Source organism: Cnephaeus nilssonii (assembly GCF_951640355.1).
Source record: "Cnephaeus nilssonii genome assembly, chromosome: 1".
NCBI classification, from domain to species: Eukaryota; Metazoa; Chordata; class Mammalia; order Chiroptera; family Vespertilionidae; genus Cnephaeus; species Cnephaeus nilssonii.
The window spans coordinates 103,403,318-103,422,799 of record NC_137072.1 but is presented as its reverse complement, the minus strand read 5'-3'; the positions used below and the strand labels follow the sequence as shown (position 1 = coordinate 103,422,799).

The window sequence follows — 19,482 nt, the reverse complement described above, 5'->3', positions numbered from 1 at the left end:
TCCCCTCCACCCCCCTCTCCCCAGGATGACTTCTGTGAGGCACTTGTTCCAGAATATTCTCAACTGTGGAACCCCAGGCCTCCTCCCAGAGACTGTATTTCAGTAGCTTGAGGACCAGGAATCTGAATTTTTAAAATATGTTTTTATTGATCTTAGAGAGACAAAGGGAGAGGGAGAGAGGGACAGAAACATCAATGATGAGAGAGAATCACTGATCGGTGGCCTCCACGCCCCCCCCGCCGCCCCCCCCCCCCCCCCCGGTCCCGCAAACTGGGGATTAAGCCCACAACCTGGACGTGTGTCCTGATGGGGAATTGAATGGTGACCTCTTGGTTCATGGGTCGATGCTCAACCACTGAGTAATACCAGCCAGGCAGGAATCTGCATTTTTTAAAAGAATGCATAGCAACCATAATTCTGATGCAGGTCATCACTAAATCATGTTTATAAGAACTTATAAATCATGCTTAAAAGATACAAAAATATATGTATCTTATATATTTTTATATATTATATAATTATAAATAATTAATATATATATTAACCTAAAAATAACATGGCAAAGTGAGAGGCAACAAGCATTTATTGAGATGAGCAGTAGCTGTTGGGGAAGCTGTGATTCAGGCAGAAAGCCAAGCAGTGTTCTGATCCAGAGGTGAAGGCATGCGGTGTTTATGAGGAAGGGGAGGGGGACAATGACAGGAACAGAAGGAAGGAATTTCCACGGCTAAGAAGCTAAGGAAGGGCTTTCTATAGGTACAGATAAGATAACATAGTGATGCGCATTCTCAAGGACATCTCTGTCACTCCCATATTTATAACAGCAGTTGTTTGGAATATAGTGCTGTTTTAGCCCAGTCCAAAGGTCCTTGCGGCTAAGGGTTTGAGGAGTTAGCTGTGCAAGGCTATTCCTCAGGGATGGCAGCTCTGACTCCATTTTGAAGTGGCTCCATTTATTATGTTTTACATGTATATGTATCTGCTCTCCTCCCAATATTTTGACCATGACTTATATTATTTTGTCACTAGTAAAAAAATGTAATGAAGGAAAACACTAACAAACTGGAATGCCCCTTCCCCCAGGAAGTATGTCAGTTGGGGAGTCTTCCCTTGCTCCTACTGTCTTATCTATCTATCTATTTATATATATATATATATATATATATATATATATATATATATATATATATATATATATATAAATAACCAGGAGGTCCCACCCTACAATTGACTGTCCTTTGCTAGGCCCTGGGGGCTTTCCACCCCCTGGTCTTCTGTACCTGCCTGTAAATTGCTCAGCCAGGTTGTTCAGAAATCTGTCTCAGTTTTCCTATTCCATTCCCAAGGAATGTTCCTAGCTTCTACCCTTCCTCAAAGGCAAGACTGACCATCAGTGCTTGCACTAGGGAAGCAGGAATGGTAGTGATAATCCTTTCTCCCGAGGAGTGTTGGGAGAATTCAAGGCAAATGCTGGTGAAGGTGCTTTGCCCTGGGAATCACTCCAGGCCTTCATTCTTTCCACTGAACCTCAGTAAACCCTACTGAGCCCTGGGAAGGGCACTGGGCCTGGGGCATGCAGACAATGAAGGCCCGGTCCTGCTTTCAAGGATCTCCCACTGCCCAGAGACAGAGAGATGCAAACACACAAAGCCAGTGTGAGTTTCATAGGGAAGGAGGAGTAGACAATGCAACTGAGAGCCATCCTGTCCTCGCCTGAAGAGTCTGCGACCTGCCCGGCCGGCCAGCTGGCTCAGTGGTTGAGCATCGACCTCTGAACCAGGAGGTCACGGTTTCGATTCTTGGATTGCGGGCTCGATCCCCAGTGTAGGGCATGCAGGAGGCAGCCAATCAAGAACTCTCTCTCTCATCATTGATGTTTCCAGCTCTCCCTCTGTCTTCCTCTCTGAAATCAATAAAAATATATTAAAAAAAAAAAAAGAGTCTGCGACCTGAGGCAAGTTTTTAACCTCTGTGACCTGCAGGCTTTCAATCTCAGAAATGTAAAGATGCCTATTTCACAGGGTTGTTATAGGGATTAAGTGAGATTTCCTCAAACCTCAGGTGTTAGCATCTTTCCTTTAAAATGTCGGCTATAACCCCCTGTAACCTCTACAATCCCCGTTGACCATTGAACAAGGCAGTGGGTTAGGGCAATGGAAAATTTGTCTATAACTTAAATTGGCCCTTGGCATACAATTTCCAACCACCCATTCAAAATACAGTGGACCCCTGAACAGCACAGGGTTGAACTGCCCAGGTCCACTTGTAAGGGGATGTCAGCACCCCTAACCCCTATGATGTTCAGGGTCAACTGTAGCTCATTAACATTGCTACCCACTTTCGCTTCATCTTAAGCTGCAATGCTTGTGAAATCGTGGGTTTGATGTGTGAGTCCTGCTATTTTTTTCCCCTTAATGAACATTAAAGCAAAGGCATAGCTATTAAAAATTTAAAAGTTCATTCAGATCTACTTAGAAACATTTCATGTGTGTCCAGGGATATAAATACTACACTGAGGGAGATGCTGAGATTCATAATTAAAGCACCTAGCACCTTGCTTGGTTGTGGCAAGGCTTAAATACAAATTTTGTTGATTCTGAGAAGCACAGAGAAGGTGAGAGGACCCAGTGCCTTGGAAAGGGGAGGTGTGGAGGGAAGAAAGGCTCCCTGGACACAGCACTGCTGCCTGCGCTCTCATTGGACAGGTGAAGGGCTTGTGGAAGGGAGGAGGGGAAGAGGGAGACAGGAAGAGGGCGATGGACCTTAGAACATTTGAAGAATTGCCTGCAGGGCAGCCGGGCTGGGCCATTGGAGCATGAACCCGGAGCCCATAGATCAACTGGTTCAGATAACGATAAAAAGGGCGCCATGCTCTCAGGGGAGTTTGAACTGGATATGGTGAAATACTGAGAAGTCACATGTTCCTGTTCCTGTTGATAGCCTAGGAAGGTCTCAGAAGGTCCTCAGTCTGTACCACGGTTGCCTGATGACTGTCAAAACAGCTCTCACGCTCTCCATCCCTTCCTTCCATAGCTGGGGCTGCCACACACAGCAACCCCTATGGAACTATTAGTTCATCTCCGCAGAAATGAGCACTTGGTTTCCCATATCAGCTTCTGTTGTCCCAAAGAACTGTGGCTGCTACAGTCATCACGGATTCCTTCCTCTGCCCCACCCGCTTCAACCAGGCTCAGCAGCCCATCAATTTCCTCTTCTATTCTAAGCAAGTCCTGCCCCCTCTGCTCTCCACTGCCCCTGTGGTTCGCACCCTTTCCATCTCTTGCCTCAGGGCTTTGTCTCCAAACTAGTCTGGCCGCTGCTGGTTACATCTGGACTCCTACACGTAGTAGCAACAGGATCATAAGTGAATCTCTTAATCTCACTAAATCTCAGTTCCCTCATCTGTCAAATGGGGATAACGTGTTCGCATATCCGTGTCCGAGGGCTGTTAAGGGATTGTGTGAGATACTGTGTGTAAAGCACTTACTCTGATGCATGGCACATAAAAGTTCAATAAGGATTTGCTGGTATTATTATAGCCCTCCCCTCATTCTGCAATCTACCGCTGCCTAAAATGTCCCGACTGTTTAAGTGAATGCGTTGGCCTTCCGGTGTTAGTCACAGAGCCTGTGCAGAGAGTCAAAGGTGCCCTCTGCGTGCAGGGCACTGAGCATTGTGGCTGAGGGTCAGCAAGGGCGAGGCCAGGGTGAGGCAAGGGGCCACCTGAGACACAACCTTTCAGGAGGCTCTCGTCCTCAGGGTCATGCAAGTGCTTCCTTAAAAGCATGTCCCTGTTCCAAAGGTGGGCTTGCAGTCGGCTTCGTTTTCCTCTGGTTGAGTGGCCCTTTACCTTGAGAACCGGATTCTCTAGCTTTTGGTAAAAAGCAAGCAAGCTCCAATGCAGCCTGCCAGATTCCCTAAGACCCGAGGAGGTAGGAGGAAGAGGTCTGAGACAAGGGGAGGTTTAGGGTTACAGCGACATCATGGGAAGGGAGTATGGGGAAGAGATGAATATCAGTGTCCCGGGCACCCAGGCTGTGCAGGGGCAGAGATCTGCTATCAACCCTGAGTAGACACAGGTTGGCTAGTAGGCTGTACCTTTCACTGTTAATATACAATTCCTTATTTAAGTGTCTATACTTTCCCCATGCCCAGCTTAACCTTCTAGCAAGGGAGAGCCCCCCACCCCTTCCCTCACCTCCTGGTTGGTTGGTCCTGGCCCTGAGCTACTACACCATATGCTGATTAGCTGAGGTCATTTTCCTATGCTCTGAAAACCTTCTCCTGCTGATAACACAGGCAACTCTGGATCCAGTGTGAAGGGTATTGGAATTGGGGAGGTAGAGGGCAGAGGCAAGGCACCATCCTATCAGGGGTGTTCTGGGCAGACATCTCTGTCTTGAACCCCTCACACCAGCATGAGTAGAAGCTTCTCTTCCAGTGTTGGGTGGAACAGTGGACAGAGACAGGTCTCAGAACTTTCAAATCAGCAGGTTGACGTAGCGAGGTGAGGCCACATCAGGCAGGCCCCAGTCTGATGCTCAGGATTAACGTATCAGGAAAGGAATCAAGGAAGTGGCTGAGGCTAATCAGAAAGTCAGGGGTGCTGGGAATTCCAGCCAGCAGGGTTTGCACACCCCTATAGAGCTTTCTCTTTCTCCCGTGGTTTCTCCATGGACTTGGCCCAAAAAGTAGCTTTTTTAATTTTATTTTTAATTTTTGTTTTATTTCAGAAAGAAAGGGAGAGATAGAAAGATCAATGATGAGAGAGAATCATTATTTGGCTACCTCCTGCATGCCCCCTACTGAGGATCGAACCCGGGCATGTGCCCTTGACCGGAATTGAACCCAGGACCCTTCAGTCCCCAGGCCAATGCTCTAGCCACTGAGCCAAACCATCTGGGGCCAGAGAGTAACATTGAGAGGAGAAGCAATGCAGTGAACTAGGAAGCTTATGAGATTTGGTAAATGCCAGGCTGGGTTTGAAATCTGGATCTACCACTAATCCTCTGTGAGGTATTGGTCAATGTGTTTGACCTCTTTGAGCCTCAGTTTCTCCAGCTGCAAAATGGGGACTGTATACCTACCCAGAAGATGGAAGCACGAAGGTGGTTGTATTTGCAAAGGAATGGAAAGTAGATTCTGGTTGTTTCTGTCCCACCTCTGTTTTTCAAATGATAGGCTGTGACTTTAACAATATCCTATATAATAAAAGGCTAATATGCAAATAGATGGAATAACGGAACAACCAATCAACCGAACAACCGGTCGCTATGACATGCGCTGACCGATAGGGGGTGCGTGCAGAACACGGCAGGTGTCGGCCATGGTGGGATGGTGGAGCAGGTGAGCGGGGGCGCCAGATCAAGGCGGGGTGCCGGTCACTGTCATCGGGGAGAGCCTCTGGTGGTTACTGAAAATTCTTTGCTCCTGTGCGCTGCGGTCCTGCCCAGCGCTCACACCTGCTGCTGGCGTGGGCCCCGCTCGCACCCGCTGCTGGTGCCTGGTGCTGGTCCTGATCACTCGGCACTGTCAGTGGGTGCAAGCGGCGTTTGCCGGCCCCGATTGCCCCTGAGAGCTTCTCCACCTCCCCCTGCTCCTGAGGAGTAATTGGGGCAGCAGCCGATGCTTGCACCTGCTGACAGCACCACCCGACCCCAATTGCTCCATGCTGCCAGCGTGTGTGAGCAGGGGCAGCACAGTGAGTACCTGGGAGTGACGGTGGTGGGAGTGGGGCTGCCAGCAGACAGGGGACCAGGGGCTGGGGTGGGAGGGACAGGGTAGAGGTGCGGAGGATGAGCCAAGACCGGCCCCTGTGCCCACTGCAGCCTCACAGCCCACAGTTCCTTTCAAGGTGCATGAATTCGTGCACTGGACCCTAGTTAATAGAAATAAAAGAGAAACTGATTTGCATTAGAATTTTTTGAGGACACTTTCTAGTGGATTCCTTGGACAAGAATTAATAATGTGGATAGATAACATGTAGAGAGCACTTACCATGTGCACAGCCCTCTTCTAAGTACATTACACAGGCTGACGCATCTGTTCCCCCACGAGCTCTGTGAGGCGGGAACTACTATCATTCTTCATTTTCAGGTGAGGAGAGATACCCATGTCTCCTGGGGAGAGTGCTCACCTCTTTATTCCTGCTAGACTGTTTGTTTGCTTATTAAAGACTGGCTTTGGTGCTCTCACGATTTAAAAAATAATTTATTGAGGCAAAATTCCTATAGCGTAACATAAACTATTTGACAGTGAACAATTCAGTGTCATTTAGTACATTCACAATGTTGTGCTTCCATCAGCTCTATCTAGTTTCAGAACATTTCCATTACTCCAAAGTCAAACCCCTAACCCATTCAGCAGTTTCTCCCTATTGTACAACCCTCTATTTGTATCCTCTCTTTATGGACTTATCTATTCTGGATATTTTCTACAAATGGAACAGTATGTGTCTTTTTGTTTCCGAATTTTTTCCACTTAGCATAATGTTTTCAAGTTTCAACTAGTACCTTTTTATGGCCTAACAGCACTCCATTGTATGTATATTCCACAATTTGCTTATCCATTCATCTATTGATGAACATTTAGGCTCCTTCCACTGCTTGGTTATTGTAAGTCCTGATGATGTGAACATACATGTACGTTTCCTTGTCTGAGTCCTTGTGTTCAATTATTTTGGGTATATAATTCTACCAAGTGGTAGAATTATGGGATCATTTGGTAATTCTATGTTTAACTTTTGGAGGAACTACCAAACTGTTTCCCACCGTGGCTGAACCAGTCTACATCAAATAAACAATGTATGAGGATTCCAAGTTCCCCACAGTCTCATCAACATTTATTTTCCCTTTTTTAAAAAAATTGTAATCATTCTACTGGCTGTGAAGTGCCAACTCACTTCCCTAATTGTAGAGAGCACCTGGGAAGGCACATGAGCAATTCTTTGATTATCGTCAGCCGAGTCCAGTGGCATTGGCAGAGCCACGTCCTGGGAACATACCGTGCCAGAGGCAGGTATGTTGTCAACCTCACTCTTAGCTCAGGTGCCAGGGGGTGGGTTTCATTATTTAAGTTCAGCTGGGCGCAAGGAATGGACGCAATTATCTGGGCTCAGCCAGGAGTGACAATTACAAAGAAGCTACAAGAATGAAGAATTGCAGCTTGATCTTTAACTATGATTTCACATAATTTCCTTTGTCTTAAATTCTAGTAAAACTTCCTGGAATCATCCTATATAATAAGAGAGCAATATGATAATTACCCATTACGCCCTGAAGCATAACGACCGGACGCATAATGACTGGATCACAGATCTACAGGAGAGTGGGGCAGTGAACTATAAGTGGGTGGCGAAGAGCTACAGGAGGATCAGGGCAGCAAGCTATGAGGGAGGGGGGCGGCGGGGGGAGCTACAGGAGGGTGGGCCAGCAGGTGGAGAGCTCCAGGAGGGCGGGGCAGTGAGCTACGAGCAGCAGAGAGATACCAGCGGTGGTGGGCAGGTGGCCAGCTGAGGCAAGCCACACGCCTGGATTCGTGTGTAGGGCTACTAGGACTGTATAAAATAAATGCACTGCACCAGCTCTAGGTCACTGTCTCTCCATCAGAGGGCCAGCTGTTCCACCTGGTTCTAGCTTTCCCTACTGTCTCTGTGTCTGTCTCTTTCCTTTTCACAATCCCCCGTTGCCCCTACTCATGACTCGTGTCTGCTCTCTAGCTGTGCTGGTTGTGGTAAAGAGAGAATACTTATACCTAATGACTAATGACTAAGGATGTTGACATCTTTTCATGTGCTTGTTGGCTATTTGCATATCTTCTTTGGAAAAATCTCTACTTAAGTTCTTTGCCCATTTTTTAGTTGGGTTGCTTGTCTTTTTATTGAGTTGTAAGAGTTCTTTATATATTTGGAATATTAGACTCTTATCAGATATGTGATTTGCAAATATTTCATCCTACTCATAGGTAGTCTTTTCACTTTCCTGATAATGTCCTTGGATACACAAAAGGTTTTAATTTTTATGAAGTCCAGTTAATCTATTCTTCTCTTTTTAAAAATATTTTTATTGATTTCAGAGAGGAAGGGAGAGGGAGAGATAGAAACATCAATGATGAGAGAGAATCATTGATTGGCCGCCTCCTGCATGCCCCCCACTGGGAATCGAGCCAGCAACCCAGGCATGTGCCCTTGACCAGAATCAAACCTGTGACCCTTCAGTCCACAGGCCCATGCTCTAGCCATTGAACCAAGACAGCCAGGGCTATTCTTTTCTGTTGTTTGTGCTTTGGTGTCACATCTGAGAATGCCTTGCCAGATCCAAAGTCATGAAGATTTACCCCCAGTTCTCTGCTCAGAGCTTTATGGTTTTAGCTGTTATATTTAAGCTGTTGACCTCTTTTGAGTTAATTTTTGTATATGATATGAGGTAGACATCTAACAATTCTTTTGCATGTGGAAATTCAGTTGTCTCACCTCCAATGAAACTGTTCTTTCTCATTGACTGGTCTTTCCTTTGTGAATTTGATCTATGTGGAACACGCATGAAGACAGTGAAAGAACAGCCAGCCACTCCAAGCCCTGTCATGGGAACAAGGGGACCAATCAGGACAGATTGTTCAGCATGTCAGAGAATGGGGAAGAAAATTTCTAGAGCTACAGACTTGTATGTATGTGATGTGTGTGTGTGTGTGTGTGTGGGGGGGGGGGGGTGCTGCTCCCTCTCTATGATTTATCAAATATGAGCTCAGGGATCCTTTCAAATTTATTTGATTTACAGAATACAGTGAGAAGAATGAATAATGTAAACCACTGTGGTAACATGCAAATCCCAAATCAGAGCCCAGTGCACGCGTCACACAGACAGGTAAGTTGAGCCTTTGCACAGGAAGGGGATGTAATTTCCATCATTTGAGTTATCGTATTTTCTGGCATATAAGACGACTGGGTGTATAGAAGATTTTCCTGGATTAAAAAGTCGTCTTATACGCCGGAAAATACGGTACTTACTTTCTTCGTTTGCTTTTCTAATATTCCTGACTGTGAAGAACTTTGTCCAAGCTGGTGATTATAGTATAATATCTTACAGTTTTAAAAACCTATTCACATTCTATTGTGGCAAGTGCTTAACTGAAATAAGACCTCACTCGAATTCAATGAACTTGAGATTGTAAATAAAATACTTGGGAAGGACTCAATGTTTATATATATATATATGTCACACCAGAATCGCTGTTGAACTAGGAGAAGAGGAAAAGAGGATTAATGTTTTCTAAGTATTTACTATGCGGGGCACTCAGGTGCACAGCCTTTGTTTTCTCATTAATCCTTGAAGCAGCCTGTGAAGTAGGTACTCTGATTCCCATTTTACAGAAGTGAAAACTGAGACACAAAAAGTTAATTCTCTTGCTCATGGCAGAGTAAAATCTAAAAAGTGTAAAATCTACACACTCTCTTTTAAATACACACACACACACACACACAAACATACACACACATATGCATGTTGATTTCAGAGAAGAAGGGAGAGGGAGAGAGAGATAGAAACATCAATGATGAGAGAGAATCATTGTTGGCTGCTTACTGCACACCCTCTACTGGGAATCGAGCCTGCAACTCAGACATGTGCCCTGACCAGAAATGGAACTATGATCTCTTGGTTCATAGGTCGACACTCAACCATTGAGCCACACCAGCCAGGCCACACACTCTTTTTTAAAGAGTGGAAACAAAATTTAGTTAAATTGTAGTAAAAAATGGAAATAAGCCCCAAATGACCCAATTAATTCAAACTGGAGCTTCTCTTGTCTATATATATTTAAGGCAAGTCAGTGGAATATCCCATGGGCCTTTAATAAACTGGATAGAACTCCTACTGTATAGAACATCAGCGCCTGTTTTAGAATCATTTGACTCCCTTATTTGAAGTTGATGATTTCAAGACTCAATTTTATCTTTCTCCTTCCCCTAAACAGATTCCCAAGAGATTTTCAGAGGTGATTCTAACCCGGAGCTGTTGGGTTTCACTCCAGGTTCTAGAAGTTCTAGAATCTATCAAGTTCTAGGTTTAGAACTTCTAGAGAACTCCAGAAAGATCTACCCTTTCCCTCAGGACTGCGTCTGCTTTTAATCCTCTGGGGTGAGAGCAACAGGTGGAGGAGGGTCTGGTCACCAGGCCAGGCACTGGGTTGTCAGCTTCACCCCTGAGGCCAGAGCTGCTGGGAGGCCTGTTGGAAACCTCTCATCTGAAGCTGAGTGGTCACCCCAGCCCCAGCCTGAGGGAATGAACAGAGCCAGCCACGAGCAGCAAGTCTTAAGTGGCACTTTCTCATTGACCCAGTAACCCTACTTCTGTGAATTTATCCCAAGGGAATGAATGTGGAAACTACAGATCTGGCTAGAATTTTTTTCTCAGAATCTATAATAATAAAAGCGTAATATGCAAATTGACTGAACGACTCAACAGCAGAACAACCATCCGGATGACCACGCTATGACACCCACTGGCACCAGGCCAGCCAAGACGGGTGCAATGAGGGGGCCTGGCCATTGCCCCATGATTGCCCCGCAGAGGGAGGCCCAGGCCACTGGCTGGCGGGCAGAGGCGGGTAGGCGGGGCCTCTCTCTGCAGGGCGCAATCCATCTCTCCAAAGAGGGAGGCCCAGGCTACCCTTCTGTGGGGGTGATCCATCGTGGAACCTCGGCTGGGTGGGTGGAGCCTACCTCTTTGGGGCAATCGATCTTGGGGCTCCCGAATTGTGAGAGGGTGCAGGCCAGGCTGAGGGACCTCCCCGCCCCTCCCCTGAGTGCACGAATTTTGTGCACCAGGCCTCTCGTTTATTATAATAACCAAATATTAGAGATAACATAAATATATCAGATGGGGGGATTGGATAAACCAAATACAATACATCTATATATTAAAATACAGTTTAGCCATTAAAAGTATGATAAACAACAAAAAAAATGTTCTTTTCCAATCCTTACTTTAAGATATGTTTGGAGAGCAGAAGGGAGAGAGACAGAGAGAGACAGAGACAGAGACAGAGACAGAGAGAAACATCAATGTGAGAGAGAAACATCAATTGGTTTCCTCCTGTACACGCCCTGACTGGGAATTGAACCCACAACCTTTTGGTATACAGGATGAGGTTCCAACCACCTGAACCACCCAGTGAGGGCAAAGAAAACCAATTTTTTGACATAGAAAGTTGTTCTGTTAGGTAAACACGAGAGTTAAGTAAAAAAGATTACAAAGCAGTATTGTCTACCTGTCCATCAAATCTATCTCCAAAACCTGAAAGTATAAACCCCATTAGCAATGGGAATCCTCAGCTATGATAATTATGGAGATTTTTGTCGTTTTTCATATTCTCTAGATTTTCTATAATTTCCGTATTGTCTTTGGAATTAGTAAAAAAACATTACTTAAACAAAAATTAAAATGGAGCCAGGACCTCACAGCTTGGTTTGGAGAGGAACATAAGAGCTCAGCGCTTCAATAGTATTTGCCTTCCAGAGGATGAGACGTGATTCTAAGCATATATTTGGTCCATGTCAGTGATCAACCTGGATAGCCGAGAGCAGATTACATCGTGGCTGTGGTATCCCGGGGGCTGCTTTCTCTTTTACCTAGTGCCACTATCTCCTGTGGGATCAGGCCCAGGGGTCGGTATGTCTCCTAGCTACCAAGCAGGTACCCGCCAGCTCAACAAGCGTGGAGGGATGCAGTGCTTGCTCAGAATTCCCATTCATTGCATGTTGTTAATTGATTGACAAAGCCCCTTGACTCCCTTCAGAGGTTCCTGCAAAAGCTAGGAAGGAGGTCTATCCACTCTCCATTAAGTTCTTCAGATAGCGTAGGCCTGATAATACTTTAAAAACATTCATCAGAGGTGGCTTTTTTTTTTAATGTTTCATTTGGATTTATACTTGGCATTAGAGCACTGGCACTGGTTAGGGGTTACCAAGCCTCCTAGTGCTGACCTCATGCAGGAGAGTGACTGTTGGTTCTCGCGCATGTGAGAACAGCAGCCACCAACACAGCTTTGCGGCGGGCAGGCGCACGTTCACCTCACGCTCTGCGTCCAGCCTGCAACGTAACCTTGGGCGAATCACACACCCATCAACTTCTCAGCTTCTGCATTTTACAATCGGGAATAATAGTTGTCATGGCACAGGACTGCTGTGAGATGGAAAACACGGTCCAATTTGCCTCTCAGAGCAAGTGTTCTTTAACTCTTTCCTTCCCTCCTGACCTCGCTCAGTGGGATTAAAAAAATAATAATAATTATCCAAAGCACATGGATGCAAAAGGCAGGATTTCCTTCTTTCTCTTGGCTGAATTATATGCCATTCTATTCCATCACTTCATCCGTTGATGGACACTTCCTTTGGCTATATACCCAGAAGTGAGATTGTTGGATCTCATGGTAGTTCTATTTTTAATTTTTTAACACTCCTGTATTTTATACTTGAAAGTTACTGAGAGACGAAGTCTTAAATGTTCTCACCACAAAAACGAAATGGTGATTATGTGATGTGATGGAAGTGTTAGCTAACGCTATGGAAGTGATCATATACTATAAGTGTATCAAGTCACACCCTTAAACTGCACAATGTCGTATGTCAATTATAGCTCAATAAAAAGAAGAAAGTGAGATTTTGGTCTCACGTCTGTCTGGATGTTAGGGGGATCAGGCCAGGAGGGGAGATCAGATAGGAAGTTGCGGGGGGGGGGGGGTGTCAGACAGACAGGGGGAGCAGTTAGGCAGTTAGGGTGATCAGGCCAGGAGGGGAGAGCAGTTAAGGCCATCAGGCTGGCAGGGGCGCAGTTAGGGGCATCAGACAGGCAGGCAGGTGAGCAGTTAGGAGCCAGTGATTCTGGATTGCGAGAAGGATCCCAGACTGGAGAGGGTGCAGGCCAGGCTGAGGGACCCCCCTGCCCCATGCATGAATTTTGTGCATGGGCCTCTAGTAAGGATATAAGCTTGGAATGGTGGTTTGCTTTTCAGCCTGGTTTTAACAGGAAGCAGAGTTTTGATAAGAGCTGCTAATTAAGTCTGTGAGGAGGATGCGGTGCTGATTAATCCAACTGTACCTGCTGGTGGAAGATCCGCCAAATTAATGAAGAACTGTCATGTTCTTCCAGCACCGTGGGCTGCAGTTACCAGCTCAGCAATTTTGGGCTTGTTTCAGGGACTCTGCCGGAATATCCACAGTGGCACTTCTCGCGGGCCTCTTGGTAGGAAAAACATACTTGACCAGTCCTTGTCTGATTACTAGCTGTGCTCCTCTGAGCCAGCGTTGTGCAGGGGCCCTGGGTGACTAGAAGTGCCCCCACTCCCACTTGAAGAACTAAACGATCCCACTGGGGACACAAAGTAAATACCAAAGACTCAAGTCCTGAACAGGACGAAAGTAATTAATTAGTGACTTCATTGAGTGGTAAAGACAGTGTGCCAGGGAATTCACAGGAGGCCGGTCAACTAAGGCTGCAAGCAGCAGGTACAGCTTTGATGTCAGACAAATGGGAGTTGAAAGCAGCCCCCCCTCCCCTCCTCCGCAGGAGGCATAGCTTTCCTGCCCACGTGGCTTACCCATGTGACCTTTAACTCTTTAGCCGATGGGACATTAGCAGAGGTGATGTGAATGAAGGTTGCAAAAAGGCTTGTGCAGTTGGGTTTTTGAGCCTTTTGCTAAGAGATTGCTGGGAAAGAGAAACTTCCTCTACCCTCTTGTGTTCAGTAAATGGGGGCCTGTGAATTAAACTAACAGGAGACAGAGTAACAGGAAAAAGGCGGACCATTTTAACTAATATTTTACACGTACAGGAGTTTACAGAAAAAGAGAACGAGTAGTAATTAGTCTCAGGGGCTTACCTACCATTTTTTTACAAAGGGTTTGGGATTTGAGGAATGATGAATTGTGGGACAGCAACGAGGAACTACACGGGGAAACTAATGGAAGACTGGGGTTAATTTGTAAAGTTGGTCTATGCACACCATCTAGGCGCCCACTCTCCATCCCTAGTGAGAAGAGTAGCTCTCCTCTTCCTGTACAGGACAGGAGGGGACACCTTCACAAAGGGAAATTCGTGCCTTGCTTTTAGGCAGAAAAGGCGGAGGGCAGCGAACTCTTCCTGCATCTGCTGATTCTCAATAACCCTTATGCCCAAAAGGCATATTTTGGGGTTGCATATTCTGATCCCATTCAATATAAACATGCCCCAGTTGCCTGCTGACCCCAGAGAATAAAAGACACATTCAGCTTGCCTGGACCCTGCCCCCCGCCACAGCCTGAACCTGAGCCCCGCTGGGCCCAGCCTAGATCAGCTGAAGCACAGCCAACGCATAGGTGCCTGAGCAAGAAATAAATGCTTATGGCAGTGTGCCACTGAGACTTAATGATTGCTTGTTACTTGGTGTGCTTGGAAGAATAGTTGTTTATTTGAAAAATGAAAAAAAAAAAAGTATATCTGATTTGCAGTGGTATTGTGAAAACTTAAGTGAAATATAAATGTATTGTCTCAGATTTCAACATCCTGAGAATGCAACCGAGGTCACATTCATATTGGTCCCTGATACGAATGGTCCCTTTGCTCAGGAGGAAACTCCCTCTGGAGATGGTCTCAAAACAGTCTTGATGTTTCTCAGTGTCGGGGTGTGCCCGTACCTTTGCCAGCCCCAGGTCCGCACAACTCTGCCAGGGTGCCGCTCTAAGGTAGGGTTCCCCATCTACCAATGGGCTCAGGCTGGTCATTGGTGGGACTGCAGGGGAAACTCAGCACAAATAGCTGGCCAGGGGGAGGGGCTGCGGTCGGTTGGCCGGCCGGCCGGCCCTGCCCCCTGGTCGAACTCCCGGCTGAAGGAACAATTTGCATATTAACCTTTTATTATATAGGATGATCTGAAACTCAGAGGGTTAATCACTCTTGTAAGCTTACTGAGCTAGGAAGTTACCGAAACAGGATCTGAATCCAGGGCTCCAAAGTCTGGCTCATTTGAAAGCAGGAAGGATAAGCTTTGCTATCAGACAAGAGCACACAGAGGAGAAAGAGGGTAGACTGCAAACTTAACCCAGGATTGATATGAACCCAGCCTCAGAGCAACCAGAAACCTTGAAACAATGTCTGATCCCGTGCAAACATCATGGGGTCAGATCCTGAGCTCGGATTCCTGGAGAGCAGCTGCCTGCCACCTCCCGCCAGCGTTCAAGAGTTACCAGAAGGATCCCTTCTTAAGGACTTTTTTTTTTTTTGTCTCTTGAGGGGAATGCATACACCTGAAGACTTCGTACAATGACAACAGTAACTATGAAAAACGAGAGAAAAAACACTTCCTGGAAGTTAATGTATAAAAATAATTTTTATTTACTACTGTAAATAAAGTAGTGCAAAGAGTAGTTTGGACCCACAATATTGCATTACTGATTTATTTACCACCTTAGCAGCATACAGTGCACAGTCCGCCTTTCCTCTCCCTCTGTCTCTCTCTCTGTCTGTGTCTGTCTCTCTCTCTCTCTCTTACACACACACACACACACACACACACACACACACACCCCTACGTGGACTCAGGCAGGCATAAGGGGTGGGATGACTGTGAACTAAAGGCGTTTTTCCTGCACATCCCACTGCTGCCAATCTATTCTAATGGGTAATTCATGAAGAAGGCTACACTTAAATACTAAGAATTTTCTAAATGTTATTTTATGGATTGCAATTGAAAGGTAACTGATGCCCAACAATGTCATTGAATGATTTGGAAGCACTACAACCCTAGAAAAATTCAAGGAGCAAAATGTAAACCAATTTACAAAGCCATTGCCTTCCCTGCACTTCCAGCCACAACCGATTTATGTCAAGGCGCCTCAGAACTGCTGGGTGTTGGAAGCCAAATTGCAATCTGTTGATTGGACTCCGAGGAGCAGGGCTGTGGCAAACACATGTACTGGAATATTACCTAACTTGTAGAAAAGTCACAATTTTCTGTTATTGAATAAAAGGGGATGAACAAGGGGCTAAGATTCGTAAACGACGTCCCAGGATAGAAGGATTCCGATATGTTGCCGGGCAAACTGTGACTCCCAATACACAGAGTCACCGGGAATGGACGTCTGCGATGACCCAGCTAACCTCCCAACACACTCCTAAGATCAGGATGGTCCTTGTACTGTTTGAATGCTCTGGGCACTCCTTTGTCATTTGATTAAAAAAAAAAAAAAGACACCAAGTGCAAAATTCACATCCAGTTGACAAGACTTTTAAGGTATTTATCAGTAGAATGCCCTGGCCCCAGCTTTCCAATACCACCTGTCCAAAGGATTCTCTCTCATCGAGAGAGACCTGGAGTGCACAGTTCACCCACGTGGCTCTGGGTTATTAGGGACTGTGGGCTGGTCCTGAGCAGAGACATCTGCAGCTGGAGTCACAGCTGGACTTGCAGTGGGAGCGGTGGCGTCTGGGGAGGCCCCGGCTGGTGTCAGGTTGAAACCGTTGGCTGCAGAGACACACAAACAGATGGTGAGTATTCACAACAGTACATGCAGGGCACACAACCACACCCAGAACCCAGCAAGCCAGGAGAGATGCTTCTAATTCGGTGGCCCTGAAACTGACTAGGTAAGTAATTTTGGACCCATTTTCTAAGTTCTTTAGACTTTGGTGTCACCTTCTCTAAAATGGCAGGTGGAAGTAGATATATAAAGATTTCTAATGGTTGTGACATCCTGGGACGCTGCACTTATGCTGTGACTTCCAGGTTAATATTTTAATCAAACAAAACAAAACAAAACAACTCTCTGGTTGATGTTTCTTGTGGTCACCTCTTCTCCTCCCCCCATGGCACTGATGCAATGCACGCTATAAATTATACCAATCAATTAGAAAAAACTGCTGGTTTTATTGACTAGAGGCCCGGTGCACGAAATTCGTGCACTTGGGGGGGGGGGTCCCTAAGCCCGGCCTGTGCCCTCTTGCAGTCCAGGAGCCCTTGGGGGATGTCCGACTGACAGCTTAGGCCCGCTCCCTACAGGCGGGCCTAAGCCATCAGTCAGATATCCTTTGCACTGCCGCGAATGTGGGAGAGGCTCCCCCCACCACCGCTGCACTTGCCAGCCATGAACCTGGCTTCTGGTTGAGCGGTTCTCCCCCTCTGGGAGAGCACTGACCACCAGGGGGCAGCTCCTGCATTGAGTGTCAGCCCCCTGGTGGTCAGTGCACGTCATAGCAACTGGATGTTCCTCTGTTTGGTCAATTTGAATATTAGCCTTTTATTATATAAGATACCATTTGGATGATGTACCAAATTTGGTTTAAATTATTTTAGTTAAATAAATATATTTAAGTTTTGAAAAAAATAATTACTAGTTCTAATTATTTATCAATCTACCATTAGGTAGGTGGTTGGACCACCAACATGTTACGGAGGCTTATAAAGTTTTATATTTTACTAGTGACCTGGTGCATGGATTTGTGCACATTGAAAGGAAACTAGTTAGTGGTCGGCAGGGCGGGACTGAGCAAGACGGGCCAGACACGCCCTGGAACCAACCTCCTGCAGTCCCTCCCTGGCCAGCTGCACCTGGCGTGGCGCTATGGCTCTAAGGGCATCTGCGGAATAAGCGGAGTCCCTTTGGCAGGTGGGGTCCCTCGGCCTGGCCTGCGGGGATCAGGCCAAAACCATCTCTCCAACATCCCCCGAGGAATCCGAGAGGGTACTCTGCAAAGTTGCTGTTGTACAGGGTATGGAACAAGTGTGCAGTAAACCAGATTCGGGGCTGACAGTGCCCCAGCAACAACATAACCCACAGCCGAAGGTGGAATCGCGTGGCTCCACGAGGAATCGGGCTCCCTCCTCTCTGGTTCTGGGGGGCGTCACCCGAGAACCGCCGCTGCCAAGTCACTGCAGCTCGGCAGCTCCTGTGTTGAGCATCTGCCCCCTGGTGGTCAGTGTGCATCACAGCTACTGGTTGGACGAACACTTAGCATATTAGCCTTTTATATATAAAGATGTCAGTAGTTTTCAAATGGGAGGAACTTTGCCTTCTAGGGGACAGCTAGCCATGTTAGGAGATATTTTCGGTTGTCACACTGGAGGGCGGGGTACTACTGGCATGTAGTAGGTAGAGGCCAGTGGTGCTGCTAAGCATTCTACAATGCGTGGGACAGGCCCCCTACAACAAAGAGTGACCCGGCTCTAAACGCCATAGGGCTGAGGCTGGCATCCCTGCTTTGTGTATCGAGGCCAAGAGGTGTCCTGGTTATAGACTGTGGGCTCTGAGACCGGGTTGCTCTGCCCTTTATCAGTTATGTGACCTTGGACAAGTTTCTCACTCTCCTTCTAAAATATGGGGAAAATAAAAGTATCTAGACCCTGTTGAGCTGTTAGGATTAAATGAACGAATGTACATAAAGTGCTTAGAACAGTGCCTGGCAGGAGAAGGTATTCAACAAATGTCAGTTATTGCTACTAGAGACCTGGTTTACTGTAGAACATGTGTTAGGATTTATTAATTTCAGGCTTGCAGGACTGATGACAGAGCTGGTGCATTTGTTTCTGAGATGCCTATAGTTTTCCTTCAGGCCTCAGTAGCCTAGGAAAACAGCAGAAAACTGTGGAGCCAGAAAGACCAGAAGTCAAATGGCTCTGATGTTTACCAGCAGAGTGATCTTGAGCAAGTTACTTAACCACGCTGAGCTGGTTTCTTATCTGTAAAATGAGGGTAGCGGTATGCAGGGATGCGTGACATATGGCTAACACAATGGCCACAGTTTGTGCAACAATCGCAACCGGTAGTTTGCTTTTAAATAGTGCTCTTAATTAAACTCAGGAATCCGAAAGTCTCTTACAGTTTCCAGTCCGTGGGACCATTTTTAAAGGTCCCATCCTGAAACGTATTGACTTTAAGAAGATGCACATATTGGCAATCTGACTTCTAGAAAAACCCTTCGAGTTGCACCTCCAAGTACCTAGAGGCATCTCCAGGAAGCCAGTCTAAGAAATTCAGCAATGGGCTCCAAAGCCTCCCAGAATCTCTTTCAATACCTACAGGAGCTCTTGTGAACCCAAAGACTGTTCTGCGAGAACAGGACAGTGGTGGGGTGGGGGGAGCAAGGGGGTTGCATAATGATGTGACATTTCTCGGTTAAAGCCATCACTCTGGCAGGTGATCTAACCGTGGCAGGGAGCAGGAGGCCCAGGGATGTGGCACAAAGACCACTGGCTGGACTCCAGAGACCTGGTCTAGTCAAGTCTCATTTAACCACCACTCATAGATGGCTTTGGGGTAGATACTATGAATTTCTAAATGAATCTCGTAGGCCTTGGTTTCCTCATCTGTGAACAGAGAGGCTTGGATCAGATGGCCCAAGACCCCCTCAGGCCCTCACATGGATCTTTTTGATGATCTCTGCAGAAGTTAATGAAGGCATGCATTTTCCCTTTTCAAGCGGAGGGAAATGTTTAAATCACCATGGTAACAAGATA

General features: G+C 46.4%; 1 protein-coding gene across 1 annotated transcript in view; it reads right to left on the bottom strand.

The window, feature by feature from the left end:
* Positions 1-15,448: 15,448 nt before the first annotated feature.
* The window catches only part of SEL1L3 (SEL1L family member 3), a 111,143-nt gene continuing 107,109 nt past the window's right edge, over positions 15,449-19,482 (bottom strand). Inside the window, exon 24 of the mRNA XM_079767438.1 lies at positions 15,449-16,494. Coding sequence (XP_079623564.1) covers positions 16,355-16,494 — 140 coding nt within the window. The 3' untranslated portion in view covers positions 15,449-16,354. The remainder of the gene's footprint in view (positions 16,495-19,482) is intronic.